We start from the raw sequence: 17,240 nt of genomic DNA, 5'->3' as shown, positions 1-17,240 counted from the left end.
GGCAGAGGGAGAGGCAGGCTCCATGCACCTGGAGCCCGACGTGGGATTCGATCCCGGGTCTCCAGGATTGCGCCCTGGGCCAAAGGCAGGCGCCAAACCGCTGCGCCACCCAGGGATCCCGATTGCATGTTTTTAAATGTAATCACTTACTTTTTAAAAATGAAAATTTAACACCCCAAAGATGATGATTTTGAGGGAAAAATTAAGGTGGTTATTTTAACTTAAAAAGTGAAAAATATTCTATTTTCTTGCATCCTTTCAGCCCCTCAGCTTGGGCCTGCATGGTGCCTGGCTGCCACAGCCTCTTGGAGCCTCAGTTCCTTCATCTCTAACTTGAGAATCAGAATAGTACCTGCCTCTGCAAGTATGAGGATTGAAGGAGTTAATAGAGGAAGTCCTAACCCACGTGGGAAGGGGACAGCACTCGGCAGGGCTCAGCCACAGTCCTCTTGAGCCATCACAGCAGCCGAGGGGGTGGTCCAGCTCAGAGCTCTCCCACGCAGGACCTTAGCTTGCCCCTCCAGGTGCTATACTATGTGAAGGAAGAACACAAAGAAAACATTCACTCTTTAATGCCTCTTGCTTAACTGAGAACTCTAATAAAAAAAGAAAAAGGCACTTTAAAGACAAATAAAAAGTAACTTTATTGACTGCTAATCTTACCATGAAATGCCTATAAGAAATCATTACAAAATAACAGTTTTCTTTTACACACTTTTGGTATCATCCTGATATGATGATCCTTTCACAGAAAGGATTATTTACAGTTTATGTAGATATAAAGCTCATTGTTGCAAATACAAATGTAGACGTATAGAGGCAATATATACCAAACTGGTATACCGACTAGCAACGATATTAACAAATGCAGAATAAATTACAGCTTCATATGTTTCTTTTCCTTTTTTATTGTTTAAAACAATTTCCAAATACAAAAATGTAGATAACCAAAATGATTTTCATATACATATATATAATTCTGCTGCAAACAGAGGATCAAAAAGCAAAATGTTCCTTAGCATGTTTCATTTTTGAAAACCCACAAGACTATCCATAAATCCAATTATTAAGAGGGTGTGCAAAACCACCAACAATGCTGGTAAAACCCTGAAGACCTGAATCTGGCTGAAGTACAGAGAAAATAAAGCACTATATACTTAATTAAATTAAATATGCTTTTGTCTTGATGTTTGCCAGAAACGCTAAGAGCTAAAGAAATGCACTGCATTATGGTCTGGGCTCTTTAGAGTTAAACTTCCCAGGATTTGTCTCTGAAGCATCTATATGAAATGTTGATTATTTAACGACTTACTTATAAGTGAAGCAGTCATTAGATGATCCTTCTACCTTTTCATACATAAGACTGAGAGATACTTTTGTACATTCTGACATCTGAAACTTTGGTTCTCTTAAAACTTTTGATAAAAGCAAAATAATTTCATGACTACAGAACTCTATGTAACTTTTGTTCCTTTCTAAGTGTGGGGTTAAGCTGATCTGACCGGGCTTGTAGTGTACACACTGCCCTGCTACATCTGCACACGGGCATGCCGGGGCAGCCCAGGTGGGGCTGTTCTCCATGTGTTTAGAATACTGATTCCCACCCACGGGAACACTGCTTGTTCTGTTGTACCTTAAATCTATTTCTTTGTTACCTGAAAACTTAATTTTGTATAAAAATATGACTGTTTCTTTAGAAAATAATATATAGTTTCTTTTTAAGAAAACCTGGCAGATAGAAAAAATGGTATATCAAAATATGGTAAACAAATGTTGTAAAATATGAAATCATTACAAACATCTCATAGAAAGACATTGTGCTGAAGTTCTCTCCTGAAGTGCGAACAGCATCGTTACTGTACAGCTAAAGGTTAATAAATTCACTCTCCTGACTTGGTTTCATATATATACTATCAGCAATGGCAGTAACTGTCTTAAAAATGGCCCCCTCTCAAACACTAACTTTTTTTGTATACTTTAACTTCAAAATTGACAAAAAGATACCCTCTGGAGCAGTGGTATTAAACCCTGTTGCATATTAGCTCCATCTGGAGAGTTTTAAAGGAAAAGGCAACTCCACCTGGACCTCACTGCAACAGACTGATTTTATTGGTCTGAAGTGGGATCCAGACATTGTTATGATTTTTAAAGCTCCCCAAATAATTCTATTGTGCAACCAGGGTTGAGAATCATGGCAAAAGACATATGAGAAAACAGTCATTCTTAACTCTACATATATTAACTGATTGTCTGTAGGTATCATTCATTCAGTGACACATCGTCCATAGTAAACAAGACAGACCACGTACACAAAATAGTCATGGAGCCAAGATGAAGAGTTAGTAAGCTTTAAACACATATAAACACACGCAGTCTCAGGTATTTATATATGTATAACATATACGTACGGTTAGGGTATTTTGGTTAAGCAGAAGCCAGCCTTACCATAATTTGTTCTTGATTAAAAACAAAGCAAAACACCAAGCACAAACATTTTCTAAGACCTTTCCATAGCTTTAACAAACTGGTTTTGTAAACTCCACAAAATGCATGATGACATGAACACAACTGATCAGTTACTTGAATGAGAAGCTCAGATGAGTCCCAAAGCTTTCAGGAAGGGCGGGAAGAGGACATGGCACTGACCAGGCATGAAGGAGTCACAAGGCATCATAGCACGCAGAACCTTCTGGTTATTGCTTCATTCGCATCTTCTTGACCCTGGGCTGCGCTTCTGTTATGTACGTATCTTTGGCTTGCTAGAACTACAGGATTTTGACCACTTCATTAGTGTTCACTTTGGGACAGCCCCAGTGAGGCAGCAATGGCTATGTACTAGGCAATGGTCTCTCCATTAAAAGGAGAGACTCTCTTTTCTTCTCCTCCCTCAAGCCACATGCATGAGGGAGTGACCACAAAAAATTTACAAGCAAACAAATAAACCTAACAACATCTTTCACATGATAAAAAAAATGTGATGTCGTGTAATCAAACTAAAAAAACAAAACAAGGAACAGACACACCACAATTCAAAGTCCTGAAGGCTTGGTAACTAGTAAAGCACATTTCCTTCCAAAGGATCATGAACTTCCGGGCACTTGTCTTGCTGTCCATTCTCTGTAGTTCTTTTATCTCTGTGTAATACTTAAAGTGCAGTTGTCCCAAGGCTTCTATTTCCATTGCCAATATCATCAAGAAAGAGCTATGTTTTGGGGTGAAGAAAATATGGCACAATAATTAAGGAAAGAACCCATGGCTTTTCAGCCTCCAGCAAACAGCAGCCGGCCTGTACAGCTAGCTGCACGCAGATGTACTTTATACAACAAACTCTGGAACTTCATCATGTGTGAGATCCAGAGAAAAGTACTTGCTGGTTCTTTTGACTGGAAAAGCATCTTGGATGTTGACACACTGCTGAGCCAAGCAGCTGTTGCAGTAGAGGCCTTCTTCATCCAGTTCGTGGCCACACCCAAAGGTGTAACTCTGAGCAGTGTCTTGACATAGACCTGCAATGCGCAAGAAGTCTTTCTGGTAAAGTCTGATGTCATCAAGGCTCAAGCTATGTCGATCGGTGGAGGTCTTTGGTTTCCGACATATAGTCTGCAAAATAAGGAAAGGTTAAAACAACTTTAAGAGTATAGACTAAACTGAAAGGTTAGCAATATTTGCCCTTGTAAAGAGAGAAGCTGCAAAATCATAAAAGGTTATGGAATCCTTATATGTTGGAAACTAATTTCCAATTGGAGGTTTCTGGGCCCCTGAGGCCCTGTGGGGAATATGTCAACACAACCACCATCACCACCACCATGAGCAACACTGGCTAGCATTTACTGACCCCCTATCATGTGTAAGGCCCTAATGGTTCAATCTTCCTGTCAGGTCTAAGATGCCAGTGGCATTATTTTCCCCATTTTACAGATGAGTAATCTAAGGCAAAGGAGGTAAATGCAACAGGAACCCAACTGTCTCTAGCATTTCAGAAGTCAAGAAATTGTCTTAAAATAGGGCTGGATAGGTTAAGATGGGGTCTAATTTTTTTTTTTCATTAGAATATGACATTCAGCATGGCAATACTCTCATGCTGAGGTCCGTTATTATTTTAATAAGATGTGGGGAAGTGAACCATTCAAGAAACACAATTTGAAGAATTTTTTTTTTTTTTTTTAAAGCTAGAGCTCTTGGATAAAATACTAATACAGGGATCCCTAGGTGGCGCAGCGGTTTAGCGCCTGCCTTTGGCCCAGGGCGCGATCCTGGAGACCCGGGATCGAATCCCACGTCAGGCTCCCGGTGCATGGAACCTGCTTCTCCCTCTGCCTATGTCTCTGCCTCTCTCTCTCTCTCTCTGTGACCATCATAAATAAATGAAAAAAAAAATTAAAATACTAATACAAAGTACAGAAAAGGCTGGGAGGTAAGAGGCAGGTCCCAAACACTGTAAGCAGTATTCTCCCAAATACTTCATACAGTAGGCAGCAGACTTGTAGAACTCATTACCCCAAGAAGTGGTATTAGCTGAAAATATAAATAGGTTAAAAAATGGTTCAGATAATTACATGAATGAAAGATACTTCATGGGTTATTTAAGGGAACTCAACTCTGGCTGCCAAACACCATAAAAGCCAACCTTGTCAGAATAAGTTATCGCTTTCTGCTTAAAGGCAGAAGTGCTTTCTGCTCCTACTGCTTAAAGTAGGAGGAGAGAATGGGGTCTGAGCCCAAAAACATTTTATTAGGAAATACCACATCTGAGCACTCTCTGAAGATGCTGATCCCCTGTACTCATGCAGGCTTCCCAGGTGCCATTGGGATCTCCCATGCAGAATGCATTAGGGCCGCATCACAAATCCACACAGCAGGCCCACAAATGTGCTTCCCATCTTGGAGGTGCAGAACCCAGTCCCACAAACATTTATATACAGTAAGATCTAACACTGGGTGTCAGAACTAGAGGGCAAACCTAGGCAGTGTGACCCTGAAGCTCGTAATCATCATGCTACACATAGTGCTTTAGAAATTATTCATTGGAGTATTCAAAAAAATATTTAATAAGATATCATGTGCACATTAATACTACTTAAATGAGACAGGAAAAAAGGGAGGAGAGAGGCACACACAGAAGGCCAAAAAACAAAAAAGACAGAGATGCTCCAAGAAAGAGAGGCAAAAGAGGAGAGAGAAGGTGAATGCTCAGGAAACAGAGGTGAATATCAGTTATAGAATAAACCCAGATGCTGCAACTATGAGTTTCACAGTATTTTACATTTTCGTATTTTAATAGTCTAGCCAGTGATCACAAGTTACCAGTCTCAATCAGCATACTTTGAAAGTATGTTTCATTTCTACCATAACAAACCTGACAAAAAAATTATCCTCCCAGTTGTTAAGGTCAACACACACACACACACAGTTAACCTGAAGTCTGAAGTCTAGACACTTCCCTACTATAAAAAAGTATGAAACAAAGTACATAATTTATCTAAAAAAAAAAAAAAATCAACTTAAAGATGCATGGAACTAGCAAATAAAGTGGATATATATTCAGAACAAAACTAGAATGTAACTAGTGAGAAGCACTGCCTTAGGGTTTTTAATTTTTGCTCATTTATATAAATGTAAGTTCCTATTTAAAGTTTTCTATAACTTCAGTATCCAGTTTAAAATTTCCAATTCCTTCTGTACCTGTGGAAGAGAGTCAGTACTCTGGCCGCGAAGCTTGACAACTGTTTCTGAGGAGCTGGAGGTGGAAGAACCGATTTCTTTCACAATCAACCCTAAAGTAAAACATGGAAAAAAAAAAACAAACCAACAATGAAGACTTCTTATTATTCATACTTCTTGCCACATGTCTGACATATACTACCACCACGATTGAAAGGTCAAATATTAACCATTACTGAAAAATCTGCTATTCTTCCATAGAAGACAACCAGAATGGAATATATACTGTCTCTTGTCTTACAGTAAATAGGGACAACAGGGATAAATGTGGGGTTAGAGTACAGGAAGGAGCTTAGGACCTGAATTTTCTAAAGTAAATGACAACTTCTAATTAATCTATTTATGAAGGTAGTAACAAAAAGACTGTAGGTGTAAAGCGGTTTATCTCCTAAGGTTCCTCCCACTCCACAGAGCATGAAGTCTGAACTTAACCCCTGCTGAAATGCGACGTGGCCTTCTAGGCTTGGTTCCCCTTAGATGTGCAGTCATTTAGTGTGAGGCTTTGACCTCCAGAGTCATGCGGATCTGGGATGGCACTGGCTCCGGACAAATAATTAGCTGTGGATGCTGGTCAGGGACTTAGGCTCCCTGTGTCTCAGTCTCCTCCTATATAGTGGGGCTAACAGCAGCATCTATCCAAAAGAGTTTAATGATGACTGAAGAGCAAATGCACGGAAAGGGCAAGTCAAGGTGCGAGGTCTGCAGATGGGACACACTCAGCTCCCAGGAGCTCCTCGGGCTGATGGGAACCCTGTGGCACTCGCCTCCTACAGCAGATCCTACAGGGGAGAGGCCACAAATGGGAGGCCTCCCTAAACATTCAGTTCTGGATCTTCGAGACGAACAGGATCCCCTAATTACCTCAGCACTCAGGGGTAATCTGCTAATATTTTGGAAACAGAAATCCAGGGCTGAAACTTCCCTTTGTGGCTTGGCAAGTGAGTAAAGCACCAGAAAAAAATGTTTCAAAAGATAAAACTGCTAACAAGAACTGGAGATGGGAAGTGAATACGATTACTGACGTTTTTCTCGTGCATAGATGAAGCAACTCAGTCAAACCCCGGATCCTTAAGGCCAAATGGCTTCTTAAGGATCTTCTTCTTAGGGAAAGTATGTTTTCACCTTATAAAAAAAAGAACCTTGAGTAATGTGATTTTTATTTAGCTACTGCTAATAACCTCAGAAATGGTCTTTTGTGTTCTATCCCTTAACTCTTTATTTACTTTTAAATATTTTATTTATTTATTCATGAGAGACACAGATAGAGAGGCAGAAACATAGGCAGAGAAAGAAGCAAGCTCCCTGCAGGAAGCCCGATGTGGCAACTTGATCCGGGGACTCCGGGATCATGCCCTGAGCTGAAGGCAGATGCTCAACCACTGAGCCACTCAGGTGTCCCTATCCCTTAACTCTTTAGAAATGAGTCAATAAGTCAGTGACTAGTATATGCCTTGCATGTTAAGTGTTTGATAATTAGTTCAGTTGAAACATGAAAGGAAGACATTCTCAGTTTACATGTACACAGTTTAAAAACTCTCAGGTGGATATACTCATGTTTTGGGGGTGTACAGATTGCTTTAGTGGGGGGAGGTCTTTCTCTAGAATATCCTTATTTTTTAAAAAGCTTTAAACTTTTAACAAATCATCAGAGAAAGATGTGGACTAGTGTATTTGGTTGGCAATTGGGACAGGTCCTTCTGGATTTCCTGATAAATGTGCTCTCTTGGCCACTATGCCTGTAAAGAATCTGCTCCCAAACCCAGACTTTGCATTAGCTAGATCTGCATCAAGTCAGGTGGTTGGAATACTAAACCAACATCTATCAAACTTCCATCACTACTCAATCTCAGCTCCATATTTTATTTATTTTATTATTTTTATTTATTTTATTATTTTATTTTATTTTTCAAAGATTTTAATTATTTATTAATAAGAGACAGAGAGAGAGATAGAGAGGGAGAGACATAGGCAGAGGGAGAAGCAGGCTCCATTCAAGGAGCCCGACGTGGGACTCGATCCCTGGACCCCAGGATCATGCCCTGGGCCGAAGGCAGATACTCAACTGCTGAGCTACCCAGGGATCCCTCAGCTCCATATTTTAAAACAATGTTTAATGCTCAAATTGTAGAGAATTTGAAAAAGTAGGATGATGCAAGAAAGAAAACAAGACCATCGATAACCATTGATAACCCCATCATCTAGAGAAAAGGCTGTTAATACTTTTATCTATTTTTTTGTATACATATACATTTTTGAGATCATCCTATTATACAATTGGTGCTGTTTTTCTTGCCTTTCTCCTATTATTATATATTCTTTGAAGACCCTATTACTTAATGGTTGTACAATATCTCACCGTTTGAATAGAATATACAACCTCTCGTTGTTAACTGTTTAGGTCCTTTTTCCTTTTTTTTGCTATTATAAATAACATATCAAGAAACATTTTTGTATATAAACCTTTTTCGGCAGCTACTCTATTTATATTTTATTTCTATTTAAAATTACAAAATCTTAGAAAACTTAAATGTAGGAATATATAAAAATAAAAAGCACAAGTCGGCTTTCCTTTACATCTCCTTTTTCCCACAGACACTTTGGTGTGTACTGTTTAGACAGTTTTATTTCCACAAAAATACATATGTACGCAGTGAAAGCAAATATCTACCCATCTATAATGTGCATATAATTGGTTTATATTTAATATATATTAAAATGTATTTATAAGGAAAAACGTCTAAGGAAAAATATAGAGCAAATGGGCAAAAAAAAAAAAAAAAAAGAGCAGAGTTTGGTATGAGAATGTTAAGCATGATCAGAGCAACCTGCCAGATGAATCTGTGTTGAGTAAGCAGAGTGATTCTCTGTAACCACTGGCAGGTCTATTCCTGGCAGAGCATCTGGAAGCCATGGTTCCGCTAGGTTAGCACATGAAATTCTGCAATAAAGAGAGCCTCATGCTCTTACAGATTAAATGCCCGGATGAGAGGACCAGGAGTGTTGGCCCTGTTCATCTCTGATTTCTAGCACCTGTTGCAAGGGTGAGGCTCACTATCAGGGACTGTGGATCTTGACAGAGTGATCGCAGGTCATCCTGGTTGTAAATACACTCTTTCATGTTAAAGCTCAACATGGCTGAATAATAAGCACCCGCACCATGTCAACAGAAGCGCGACAGCACTGATTCCTAAGATATGTTTTTACATCAAATGGAGACCAATCCATAAAATGTGACAAAAGCCATTAGGAGTGACTGAAGCTTAAAAACAAAATCCATAGTGTTGGGGTTTTTTAGGATAATATCTTTTATTTGGTAGAAATAGATACTATATACTCTGTACTAGGGTTACAGTGAATGCATGTTTTCTAGTAGAGCTAATTGGATATGGAATTTAGTAAGTGTCTTTTGATGTCAAACTTTTTTGACACGTTTTCCTCCCGGCTCCTATACCCAGTATGATCTAGTGAGGGAAAACAATACAAAACAAACCTGGAGACCAGACTTCTGTTTTTAGCCACATAATATTTGTCCCCCTAATCTACAGGATTTCTCATCTGAAAAAAGGTCTTTGAGGCTCCTTCTAGATGTATTATATGACTCTCTAGTTATCGCTTAAAACAGCAAAACAAATGAACAACAACCAAGAGAAAACTGTATTTTACCACTTTGTCCAGACCTTGGGGTAGAAGAGGCTAATTCCCAATCCTAGGTGCTTCTTCCCCTTCCTTTCCCTTTCTTCCTCAGAATATACCAGTCCTGCAGTTTGGGGCACTGCCTTGGCAAGGTTCTGATTCCAATCCTGTATGACCTAGAGCCCCACCCCATTCCTTCTATTTTCTGAGGCACCTGCTTCTCAGGCTGGGGCAGTCTATTACTTAAGGAGAAGAACTTCCCATAAGAGCTCACCAGAGTGTCCATTCAGCTTCCGTGACATGAGCATGTCCTCGGTGATATAGATGCACATGTCTGGGCTGACTTCCAGAGACTCTTCATTCATCTGCTCCAGGTCCCTGGGATCATCGACCAACATCTCTATTTCTGGCACAGAAGAAGGAAAAGACATTTGGGGATATGAAGGGAAAGGGACACCAGAATTCATAGCCATACTTTGAGGGAGGCTATGTAATTATCCCTATTTTAAAACAAACTTGCTAATGAGAATCTATATAATAGGAAACTCTTAGGACAATTCCCCACTAGATGTATTTGTTCTCATTTTTCACAGGATTGTTGTGTTTGTTACATGTCTTCTAATGCCACAATCTGATTGTCGATTATTCTTTACTCTTTAAGAAAAAAGAAAAGAGAAAAGAGAAAGGGGTGCCTGGGTGGCTCAGTTGGTTAACTGTCTGACTCTTGATTTTGGTTCAGGTCACGATCTTAGGGTTGCGAGACAGAGCCCTGCATCAGGCTCCTCGCTCAACGCAGTGTCTGCTTCTCCCTCTCTCTGCTCCACCCTGTGTGCTCACGCACATTCTTGCTCTTTAAAGTAATAAATAGAATCTTAAAAAAAAAAAAAAAGAAGAAAAGAGCTATACCACCTTGCTGAGATGACGAAGGGTAAACTGAGACTGATGGGCTGTTTGCCTAGGGCCAGAGCACAATGAGTATTTCATGAAGCTCCCCATTTCTCTTAGCTGCCTACCTGCAAGGCATTTAAGTGACTTCATTTGAGATCCACATAAATTCTATAGTAACCAAACAAATGTGCTGCAGTTTTCCTTAATGAAGTATCTTTTCCCCAAACATGAATGCTATAGCACTTGAGGCAGAAAAATAGTAAAAAGGTTATACACATATGCTCAGCTTGATGATACAGGCTAGAGGTCTGATTTTATCTCAACACAGAGTTAAGCAGCTAGGTACTAACTTTCTATTATATTCCCAGAGTTCCGGGTGCAGAGGAGGAGTTTAAGAAATACTAAAATAAGCAATGGTCTGAGCTCAAATATTTTTTCCTGCAAAAAGTTTAAGACATTTCTGTCACTAGCTCTACATCTACTCAGTTGTCCTAACCAACATCTATTTACTATTTTTATTTTTTTAAAGATTTTATCTATTCATTCATGAGAGACACAGAGAGGCCGAGACAGGCAGGAAAAGTAAGCTCCCTGAGGGGAGCCTGATGAGGGACTCAATCCCAGGACCCTGAGATCACGCCCTGAGCCAAAGGCAGGTGCTCAACCACTGAGCCACCCAGGTGCCCCATCAATGCCTATCTAATCTGGGAATCAGAAACGCAGATGTGAGCACTGCAGGACTGACCGCTGCTCCATTTCACATAAACCGCTAGGACTCAGAATCCACCAACACCCAATCCCAGGGTGGCAAAGGATCATGACTAGAAGAAAGCTTTGTTCACCACACAAGCACCAAATCATGGGAGAGGATACAAGACCCCTCCTCATCTCCATTATTGCTTCTTAGTTATGCTCCACACATCAATTCTCCAGAAGTGACACTTGAAAAAAATACTAGGCAAGACGAAGGAGGGGAGACAGAAACAGCAGCTTGCTGGGAAAGCCCACAGTGAGCAGGTTACCATCGTCCTGCGAGTCCTCTTCCAGCCGGTCCTTGCCGCTGCTCTCCACGCCAGAAGTGTGGGAGCTGCCGTGGCTGGTCATGGAGCTGCAGCTTTTCAGCTTGCGGTGGATGGCGCTGCCAGAGTAGCTGTCCTCGGGCCCCGTGTCCCGGGGCTTGGTGTCCGCCTCGATGCCCGAGGTGTGGGAACTGCTGTGGCTGGCGGTGGAGTGACGGGACAGGCGCTTGTGCTTCACGCTGCCCGCGCTGCTCCCGCTGGCCCGAGACCGCTTTTCCAGCTGGTCTACGTCAAGGTCCAGGCTGTCGCTGATGTAAGACTCCCGATACTGCTTCTTCTCTGCATGGTGAGGACACAGCACGTCATATATTCAACCGAGACAGAAGAAAGGGCTGGTTAGCTTTAGTGAGTCACTGGGCTAAGAACTAGGGCGCTTTCACACCCAGAATCCAGGGACTGGAGAGTGATGATTCTGACAGGAGCTCAACTTAAGACTGCAAATGCATAAAAACCAATACAACAGATTTGAGGTTGTATTTAAACTATTCAGAGAGTCTTAAAGCTTCAAAACTATAGAAAAGTGCTCTTCCATGTAGAATCACCAGACCACCTCTTGTCTGCAAATTGCTATTGGCCAACAGTGACATAGGTTCAGTATGTGAGAATAAATATTTAGAAGTCTTTAGAGCACTTGGACATTGCCATGACAGCCACTACTGTGATTTTGTATTATGCAGAAGGATCAGTCCACAATGGATGAGAAATCTTAAAAATCTGGTCCTTCCCCACAAATAATTTCAGAAGTACTGCTACAGAAGACTGTTTAATAAATATAATTATACTAACTGCCAGTGATTTTATTTATTCAGTTTGGCCCATTACTAGCTTAGTTATGACTGCTAAATATAATTTAAAATAAAACTATTCTTCTGCAAATTTCTTTCAGAGAGTTCTAAAATTTAGCTTTTCATTAATGAAAAATTAATGAAGGCCCCTTTTCTCCATTTGGGGTGAACTAGTGAGGCTTTATCATCTATTTAGAAAACATAGTAATCATTGCTGGGTTGATGATTTATACTTATGTGGCCTCTGAACTATAAAACTATTCTTTAATAGGTCAGGGCCATTCTTTAACACAAGGACATACTAGAAAGTCCCTTTCATCAAATGCTTAACTAAACACTACATTAAAGCACCAAATTCCAACTGAGTTGCAGGTATACAATAATACTTCTGTGTTTCAGGTCAGAATTTTAAAACAGAGGAGTAGTTTAGATTCTTTATATTCTTAATACTGATGAGAAATAACACATTAGAACAATGTTAAAGATGGAGAATGCATTTGGGGAATGTTAAATAGATATTATTTCAGAAATTGCTAATTTGTAGACTAATTGGGTTCTCAGGGGCCTTGATGGATTTAATTGCCTTGTTTCTTGGTTAAGTGAAAACACTTGCACTCCTGATGTCTAAATCCAACTCTGAAGTATAATCACCATAGGCTCCCTAGAGAGGGAAGGAGCATCAGCAGAAAGAGAAGATGCACTTTCAAGGAAGCAAAACGCAGAAATGCTTGCAGAAGGTTTTGTGTACATTGTTGTGCTCCAGCCATTCACATCAATTCTAAGGAATCTGACTACAACACAACAGCCAAGTATGCACAGCCATGCAGAAAACAGACTGGGGCTAGATACCAGAGCCTAACACAACACAGCTGAGACAAATCTCACGTGCATCATCTACAACCCATCTTTTAGAGCTAGACTGCGTTTTAAAGATTCTTATTTTCTGAAGGCAACAGGGGATGAGATGAAGATGGAGAGCTAAAGCAGTCTGCAAAATTCTCATACAATTTCTATTCACTGTTGCTTTAAAATAATAGCCATGTGGCATTTGCAAGGTGGAAAGCAGAAAGAAAATAGTTTTCTAAAAAATTCTTTAGAGGCTGGAGTTCTAAAACAATTGGGAATTATGGCTCTAGTAACTTAAAAGTTTTTCTACCTCTTTACAAACAGCCCTTTTACTCCCAACACCTCCCAGCAGGTTCAGAGTCAGTCACAGTTACTCTATACTCATTAGTATATTAGAAGGCAAGCACTGCCAACCTGTTCTTTACCTCATAGGAACTTAGGGTAAATCTACTTCCTGTCAATGTGTCAGAGCAGCTTTGGTGTTCTATGCGGCTGGCCAGAGTTCCCTTCTTACAGCTGTATCACTTAGATCCAGTACAAACGTTTAAGAAGTGTCACACCACTCAGTTACAAACTGAAGGAAATATTTACATAATTCTGAAATTTATTCTAAGACCTGCAAAATGCAGCCTCTTGTCTCCCTAGTAATCAAGGGTGTCAACAGCACAGATCGTCACTATGTTGGTGTTCTTTGTATTCTCTCTGTGGTAAAAGCCCAGAGACCACAAAGCTTTTCAGATGTAATTTTGAAACAGAATGCAGTGTAGCCTCTTGACATATGATCTAAGAATAAGCTCCAACTGTTGAATAAAACTGGGTTATAAAACCTTTTTTCATGACAAAAGCATTTTTTAAACTTCTCTTTTAATGCTATGGAAGAATTCTTATGATCATTTTCTACCACAACGTACTAAAAGAGTCGTTCAGATAAGGTGACTTTAAATTAAATTAAAAAAAAATACAGTCTCTTTTTGTGTGGGTTTTTTGTTTGTTTTGGTAAACCAACACCAGAAAAAGAGCTTTCTTGTAAAAATGATGAAGCTCTTAAGTGTGGATGAGATAACTGGAGTCAGGCTAAGGCGGGCCCAGAGAAACTTAGTTCAGGCTTTCTTTAGATCTAGAAGAATCTCTAAGTAGAAGAAACTAGGTATGTTTTCTTTAGAAGAAAAAGAGAGATGTCTCTTTTCTCAGTTCTATCAACATTTATCCAACTAAGAAATCTAATTAACACCTTTATCATTCCTTCATTGCCTTCCTCATGTAAGCCCCCAAATGCGCTTGGTACTATGTATGGTAAAAGATAAAACTCTGCCTTGTAAGAACTGAAAATTCTTTGTAATTTTACCTTAGAACCTATATGGGAGGTTCATGAGTTCTTTCAGGCTCTAAAGGGCTCCCCTCATCATCTAAAGAATTTATTAAAATGCTAATGGGAAAGCTTGTGGAATAAATAAACTTTTCAAGGCTCTATAAGCTGGCCATTTAGGAACATGGCCAATTTGGCAAATGATGGGCTCTACACCTAAGTTACCTATTTTTACAAGTCTCCTTGGCGCTTCTGTCCCATCTTCATTCCTCCTAACATTCATGTCAGCATTGGAGAGATGTATTTATTACACTGATGAGTCATCATGGGGAAGAACTGGCAGTGTGGCAGCAGAGGAAGCCAATACACCTGGCAGTTACACCAATTTTCTCCAAAAACAGAAGTAGTTTGGTGACAGACAGTGGAAATGATTCATATTTTTTCTTTTTTTTTAAGATTTTATTTATTTATTCATGAGAGAGAGAGAGAGAGAGAGAGAGAGGCAGGCAAAGACATAGGCAGAGGGAGGAGCAAGCTCCACCCAGGGAGCCTGACGTGGGACTCAATCCTGGGTCTCCAGGATCATGCCCTGGACTGAAGGCATGCTAAACCGCTAAGCCACAGGGGCTGCCCCTTGGATCCTATTCTTTGGGGTTCTAGAGCCCCCCTGATGGCAGCTCTAGGGTAAGGGGCCACAGATGGCAAAGGCACCATTTTCTTCTTCACTCAAGACCCCCATACCTTCATTTTCCTCCAGCTTCCGGATGTGGCGCAACACAGGCTGCAGATTCATGTAGAGACGATGGCTATTGCTCAGGAGTTGCAGGAGGTGTCGGGAGCGCATGGGGCACCCTGTGTAGTAGATGAGCTTCCTGGCTGAGGGCAAGCCATCTGGCAAAATCTCAAATTTCTTACCCTGTGGAGTGAAAGCATAAATCGGATTTGGGAAAAGAAGTCTCTAATTTGCCAAGGTCCCTTTCATTTTCTTTCTAATAAAGAAAACTACAGATTCAGAAATAAATGTAGAAAGCTCCATTAAAAATCCACTGAGAGTTAAATTATTGTTTTCCCATTCAAAAATTTCACAGGACAAAGTTTACCAAAAATTCAGAGAAGTATCTAGCCAGGGTCTTCTGGTAAACACTGACTGAGAAGGACTGTTGGGGAATATCTTTGATTTCTCTGGCTAGTTGGGCCACTTATGCAATGGAGAAGAGAAGGGCCCACCATGAAAACATCTTCCAATGCAATTCCAACACCCTAATTCAGCAAACAAGAGGAAAAATTCTAGAAGCATAATGCATTCAAATATTTGTTGAGCCAAACATTGTACTTGTCACTGAGAATATGACAGTACATAGGACAGACTAGATCCTTACCTTCATAGAAATATATTATGTGTAAGTAAACACATAAAATAACTATAGTTTGTGACAAACTCTGATGAGGAAATAAGGAGTTATGATAGCAGGATAGCACTTCAAATTCCTGTTTATAGGGTTAAGAAAAAAAAATGGAAAAACTTCTTTAGCTGGATAAAAAAGAGAGGCTGGGGGGCACCTGGCTGACTCAGTCTGTAGAGTATGCAACTCTTGATCTCAAGATTGTGAGTTCAAGCCCCATGATGGGCATACAGCACAAGAAAGAAAAAAAGAAAGAAAAGAAAAGAAGAGAAGAGAAGAGAAGAGAAGAGAAGAGAAGAGAAGAGAAGAGAAAAGGAAAGGAGGAAGGAAGGAAGGAAGAAAGCAAGCAAGCAAGCAAGCAAGCTGGAAGCTAGAGGGACAGTTCAAGGGATGAGACAGAGAAAGGAAGAGATAGTATTTTAAGTTTCTCCATCATAAAGATATAAGGAATCTCATTCATTAAGCCTGAGGCCATTAACATAAAGTTCATTAACATACGTTGATGGTCAGAGTTTGGCAAAGTTTATGATAGTCATGGATATTATAAATTCCTTCACCTCTTCATTACTGAATGGGGCAGCAGGACTGCAAAAGGAATATTCCAGACGAAACGAACTAGGGGTGGTGGAAGGGGAGGAGGGCGGGGGGTGGGGGTGAATGGGTGATGGGCACTGAGGGGGGCACTTGACGGGATGAGCACTGGGTGTTATTCTGTATGTTGGTAAATTGAACACCAATAAAAAATAAATTTATTAAAAAAAAAAAAAAGGAATATTCCAGACATAACAATTCTTAGCCAGAGGGGAGAAGTAAAGCAAAGAGGGAGGCATTTTCTAACTACACAAAGTCAATAAAAAACAATATGGCTTTGTGTATTTCAGTGGGGGGTGGAGTTTTCACCCCTGGACTTTTCATTTTAAAGGAAGCACCAGTGGATCCCAATGTTAGGGTGGTAATAACTGCCACTTAATGAGCACCAGGCAGGTATTAACTCATTTAATCCTCACAAGAAGCCTATAGGGAAGAACCAATTATCCTCAGTTGGGAACAAAGAAACTAAGGCACACAGGTTAAGTAACTTGCTTAAGGTCATACGACTTGGGCAGGACTGGGCTGGATCAGAGAAGAATCATCTGGGAAATTCACCAAAATAGATACCTGGTCCCCAATCCACACTGGATCAAAAATCTCTTATGGGAGAAGGATGAGGCCCAGAAATCTTTATCTTAAACAAACTCCTCAGATGAGGCTGATACATAACTAGATTCAGGAACCACTGAGTCCAGGACCCTTAAAACATTCAATTCCATAAATGTGCTTTATTACTACTCAGTTTGGGGCATGACAGGGATAACTAGGGTAATGATTCGCTCATTTTCATATAGCTCAGATCCTTTCACAAAGGGCCTGTGAGGAGGAGGCAGGTCAGGCCCAATTCGATGTATGAGTAAAGTGAAATCAGATTGAACTGTGCCCAAGTAATTAAAATAATGTAAAGTCAGGAACAGGTCTTTTGACTTCACAGAGTAATGTGGAGTCAGTACCCAAATGCTATTTGGCAATACAGCCCTTTATTTAT

The 17,240-nt window shown here is 40.2% G+C and overlaps 1 protein-coding gene across 4 annotated transcripts in view; it reads right to left on the bottom strand.

Moving 5' to 3' along the window:
- Positions 1-619: 619 nt before the first annotated feature.
- Positions 620-17,240, bottom strand: part of FRMD6 (FERM domain containing 6) — a 232,547-nt gene continuing 215,926 nt past the window's right edge. For all 4 annotated transcript variants that reach the window (XM_072838548.1, XM_072838545.1, XM_072838550.1 and 1 more), the window contains 5 exons: positions 15,000-15,174; positions 11,265-11,600; positions 9,629-9,760; positions 5,683-5,774; positions 620-3,600 (listed from right to left, as the gene is read on the bottom strand). In XM_072838548.1, the coding sequence (XP_072694649.1) occupies positions 3,316-3,600; positions 5,683-5,774; positions 9,629-9,760; positions 11,265-11,600; positions 15,000-15,174 (1,020 nt within the window). In that variant the 3' untranslated portion in view covers positions 620-3,315. The remainder of the gene's footprint in view (positions 3,601-5,682; positions 5,775-9,628; positions 9,761-11,264; positions 11,601-14,999; positions 15,175-17,240) is intronic.

The sequence above is a fragment of the Canis lupus genome, chromosome 9 (assembly GCF_048164855.1).
Source record: "Canis lupus baileyi chromosome 9, mCanLup2.hap1, whole genome shotgun sequence".
Classification (NCBI taxonomy): Eukaryota; Metazoa; Chordata; class Mammalia; order Carnivora; family Canidae; genus Canis; species Canis lupus.
This window is presented reverse-complemented; position numbering and strand designations above follow the sequence as displayed.